Consider the following 4,278-nt stretch of genomic DNA (forward strand, 5'->3'; position numbering starts at 1 on the left):
GCTCATTTTAGCACAAATTATTTTCACCTTCTTTGCAAAATATATAACTTTGATTCACCTATTTAACTTATTTCACTGTCCCCTCTTATTGAAAGCAATTTACATCTGTTTCCGGTCTTTAGTCTTTGATTTTTAGCAAAATAACTCAAAGAAGATGTTCAGGAATTAGACGGAGCAAAACATCAACTGTCTCCTGAGCACAATTCAGCCATGAACTCAAGTCATTACCAGAAATTTGCCATTATTATCAGTATATTGCTAATTTGCAGGGAATTTGAAACACACACCTACCTGGAGGTGTGTGCATGTATCTGTGTGTGCACAGTAATATACGTGTATGTGTATGCATATATATACATATATATATGTAGGGTGTTTGTCAATTTGTGAGCATGTATACATACATTTGTTTCCATGCACAGATTTTTTTTTTTTTTACTATTTAGAATGAGCAAATACACACCATCTCTGCAAACTGGTTAAACACAAATGGTCTCAACCACCAGGAGGGATAGTTGGGGGGGTCAAAGGTTTGTACCATCTTAACTTTTCATGGGGGGGTCACCTCTAGTGCATCTTGGTGCAGAAATCATTAAGTGACTTATAACTGAACCAAATTGAACAATTTTTAGTTTTGTATTTTCCTTTACATTGCCATTCAGGTGTTAACATAAACCGTTCATCAGAAACATACTGATTTCAGTATTTGTTAGGGATTTAAAAGCGGTTTCCTTATATTATAATAATTTAGGACACCGCAGGGAAGCATTCGTGGCGCTCTGCTGCCCTCCGGTGGTGAGCAGGTGGAACTACTCCGACCAGCGGACCCAGAACCCCTGACTGCATTTCTTGGTCTGTAGTGATAAATGGTTCAGCTAAAATGGAAAAATTAAAACAATTTTTTCCTTGAGAGACGTCCAGTTACTGTTTATCTTTACATCCAGTCCATTACCTAAACACACCCCCATAAAAACAGAACTAATAAATAAATAAATAAATCTCCATTTTGTTATTGATTTTTGAAAAAAAAAAAAAAAAAAAAAACTCCTTTTTTGAAATTCGACTGTTGCTGCAAACACGCAATCGAACCGCTGGCTGACTTTTTAACTTGTTTTTGGTACTTATTGAAAGAATTGAATTGTACTGGTGATATTTCCCGATGAGGGGAAGAGAATACTGTGGATGCACAAATAATCATGTTTCCTTTATTAAATACAAATGTGAATCACACAAATTTTTTTTTATCTGCTAAATTGGACAAACACATCTGAAAAAGATCTATCGTTAGAAAAAAATGGGGAATAAAAAGTCAGACAGTAATCCATCATCTGAAAAAAAGAAAAGCTCAATGAATTTCTGCCTTACTGAAAATGCAAGGAAATCCAGTTTGAGACTATTTCCTCCTGACATAAGAACACTTTCTTTAAAACATTTATGTTAAAATAAAAAAAAAAAAAATGAGAAAAGGGGGAGGTGTTTTTTTTTATCCCCTCCAAAAGGAAAGTGATGTCTTGTCATCTTTCACTTTGAGTTGTGTTTCTGTCCCAGTCTTTTGCTGAATTATTTTCTGTAACGGAATCAGACATCTAACCGGGTCCAGTGCCCCGCTTTCCGACTTTTGCCGGGAAAGAGGCAAAACAAGCGAGACTGTTGCTTTAAGGCGTGGTGACGGACAGGAGGGGGGCGTGGGGTGGCGATGGTCTCACAGAACTTTGGGCAAGTTGGTCACTTCCTCATTGCACTCGTCGAACGCATCCTGGTAGTCCTGGTGAGGCTTGATCAGGATCACGCAGGTTGGGCGCTTAGATCCCGCTGACGAACCTAAATCCTAGAGAAAAAAAAAAAAAAAATCTTGAAGTTAAAAGGAGACTGTACTTTTTGGGTTAATTTTTGAAGTTCTACATCTGGGAAAAACACCTACACATTATGTTTCATGTTTGCATGACCTTATATGACGAGTCTTGATGTGGGACCCCGCAATCGATCAGGATAAGTGGTACAGATGGCTAAATGACCCTACAGTAATTCATTACTGGCCATCCAAATTAATCAATTTAATTAATCTACAATGACCCTGTTATTAATATTACTGACAATATCAATCACTTTGCAGCACAACTGTATGACAACTCCAACACAGCGGACCCGTTCCTGTTTCCAGGGAAACGTATGACGTCGGGGGTGGTTCTAGACCTCCCTCCACAGTGGAGGCGTTTATATGGACTAAGAAATGCAAGGTGTGCAACACAACAGCCGTGGAAATCATAAGTGTTCATGTTTTCTTTATCCTGTTCACCTCTGTGAAAAGACTATATGTATCTTATCCGTAAAAAACTGTCACACTGACATTCATCAGACCACCTGAAGTGGGATTTTCTGCATATGTACGATATCTTGCTAATTTGAAAGAAAAGCTCATCTGTAAAAACAGAGGGCGGTTTCAGACTCACCACTTTAGACGGAATGTAGACATACGGCAAATTTCTGTCCTCGCACATGATGGGGAGGTGACAGTACACGTCGATGGGCAGCGTGTCTCCCGCCAACACGACAATGCTGCACAAAGAAACGGAGACATAGTACTGACAACGCGCCTGGCGACAGCTTATTCATCACTGCAGTTGAAACCAAACATCAGCTGACCACTAATGACAGTTACCCTTTCTCTCCTTTGTTGATGAATTTCTGAACTTCCTTCACGCCACGACGAATGTTCTTCACTTTTGCAGCTGGAACACCAGAAAAGCAAAGATTTAACAATGCACTCATTCCACCCATCCTTTATTATGCTAATATGAAATAATGGAGAAAAGGGAAGGTAATACAGAGCTGTCTAGTCCATCAGGGCTAAGAACGACAAGGAATTGATCTGTGCTGCATAGACCACAGATTCATATTAAGAGCCTTTAAAAATGTCTGAGCACGACAGACTACATGCCAGTGGAACTACTTCCACCCTGGAGCCTCAGCAGGCAGCAAGCAGTGGTCCCATGTTATTGTCCCACGGAGGGCGGGCCACGTGACCGGAAGCCCGATCCCTCAATTCATAGTTGCCCATGTCTGCGACGCCAAACAACTGCCTGTTTCTAAACTTTAGGGCTTTTACGGTGATGAAGTGCGACCCGAATTCACCAGCACAACTCGGACTTTCACCCGAGTTGTTATTTTGCAAGCTAACCACCTGCAGATGTACAGAAAGTCTAAATGTGCCTGTTTTAAAACGGAGTTTGGCGCGAAAGTCCAGGAGATACCGCTCAGACGGAACTTAAGTGTTTTAAAACCGGTAGCTTGTGCCGAAATGTATTAAATCGCGTCCACGTTTCTCTCTAACTGTTTGGGGTTATCAGAATAGCTACAGCATAGACCAGTATAATATAATTGATTACAAACCACATTTTTTTCTGATTTATACTAAATATTAACCTAATAAAGTTTCCATAAATGCATGTGGAACGTATGACTAGCAATCCAATGGTTTGTTGCTTGAGTGCTAAAACATGGGATTGTTGAGCCTAATTCGGTGTTGTTTACCGCTAAACCACCGTAGACTGAAAAGAGTCGAGTCAGTTTTTTCTCCGCTTAGCAGGCAAACTGTTTTTTAATGTATTTACCTTTTTTGACGCATTTGTAGAGCTTCTTACTGAGTTTTTTGGACGCGAGAGGCTGAGCAATGGAGTTGACGTTAGCTATTAGCTCCTGGTAAGATTTCTCGTTGCCACCGACGGCCTCCTCTCCTTCCGCCGCAGCCTTCTCCTTCTTCACTTTCGTCATCTGAAAACAAGTTTATAATCGACACCAGCAAAAATAATGTTTTTTTTTTGGCTTTTGTATCTGCTCACAACACACGCTGCGTGACAAACACACGTGTTTAGCGGCTTCTTCTTCTTGGCTTTATCGAAAGACAGGGTCCAAAGAGTGCCCCCTAGTGGCGAGGCGGGGAAGAACGTTTCAAAATCAAATATTTCATAGTTTAATACTTATTAATGCGTAGTTTTACAAAACATCCCGGCGAAGTAGGTTCACATTACTAATTAATATACAAACACACATTGTTAGATAGTTATATGACACAAACAAGGAGAAACAATGTGTGAAAAAACGTGAACAATATTTGGATTTTTTTTTAATCCTCCAACGATAGTATCAATATCAATATTTAATGTATTACAAACAAAGAATGATTCTGATAAATACAATTCGAAATGTAAACACGTGTGTTTCAAAGTCAGTTTTTAGATGGAGGTACAGCATGCTGCGGTTTTTAAACAAAGGCAAGAG

The 4,278-nt window shown here is 39.7% G+C and overlaps 1 protein-coding gene across 1 annotated transcript; it reads right to left on the minus strand.

The window, feature by feature from the left end:
• Positions 1-1,059: 1,059 nt before the first annotated feature.
• nhp2 (NHP2 ribonucleoprotein homolog (yeast)) lies at positions 1,060-3,901 on the minus strand. The gene is made up of 4 exons (XM_086160619.1): positions 3,612-3,901; positions 2,660-2,729; positions 2,451-2,556; positions 1,060-1,828 (listed from the first exon to the last, which is right to left on the minus strand). Exons 1-4 carry the CDS (start codon positions 3,769-3,771, stop codon positions 1,703-1,705), a joined length of 462 nt encoding a protein of 153 aa, XP_086016745.1. The 5' UTR covers positions 3,772-3,901; the 3' UTR covers positions 1,060-1,702.
• Between the last annotated feature and the right edge of the window lie 377 nt (positions 3,902-4,278).

The sequence above is a fragment of the Fistularia commersonii genome, chromosome 15 (genome assembly GCF_037954325.1).
Source record: "Fistularia commersonii isolate RoL2024-O1a breed Wild chromosome 15, RoL_Fcom_v1.0, whole genome shotgun sequence".
Lineage (NCBI taxonomy): Eukaryota > Metazoa > Chordata > Actinopteri > Syngnathiformes > Fistulariidae > Fistularia > Fistularia commersonii.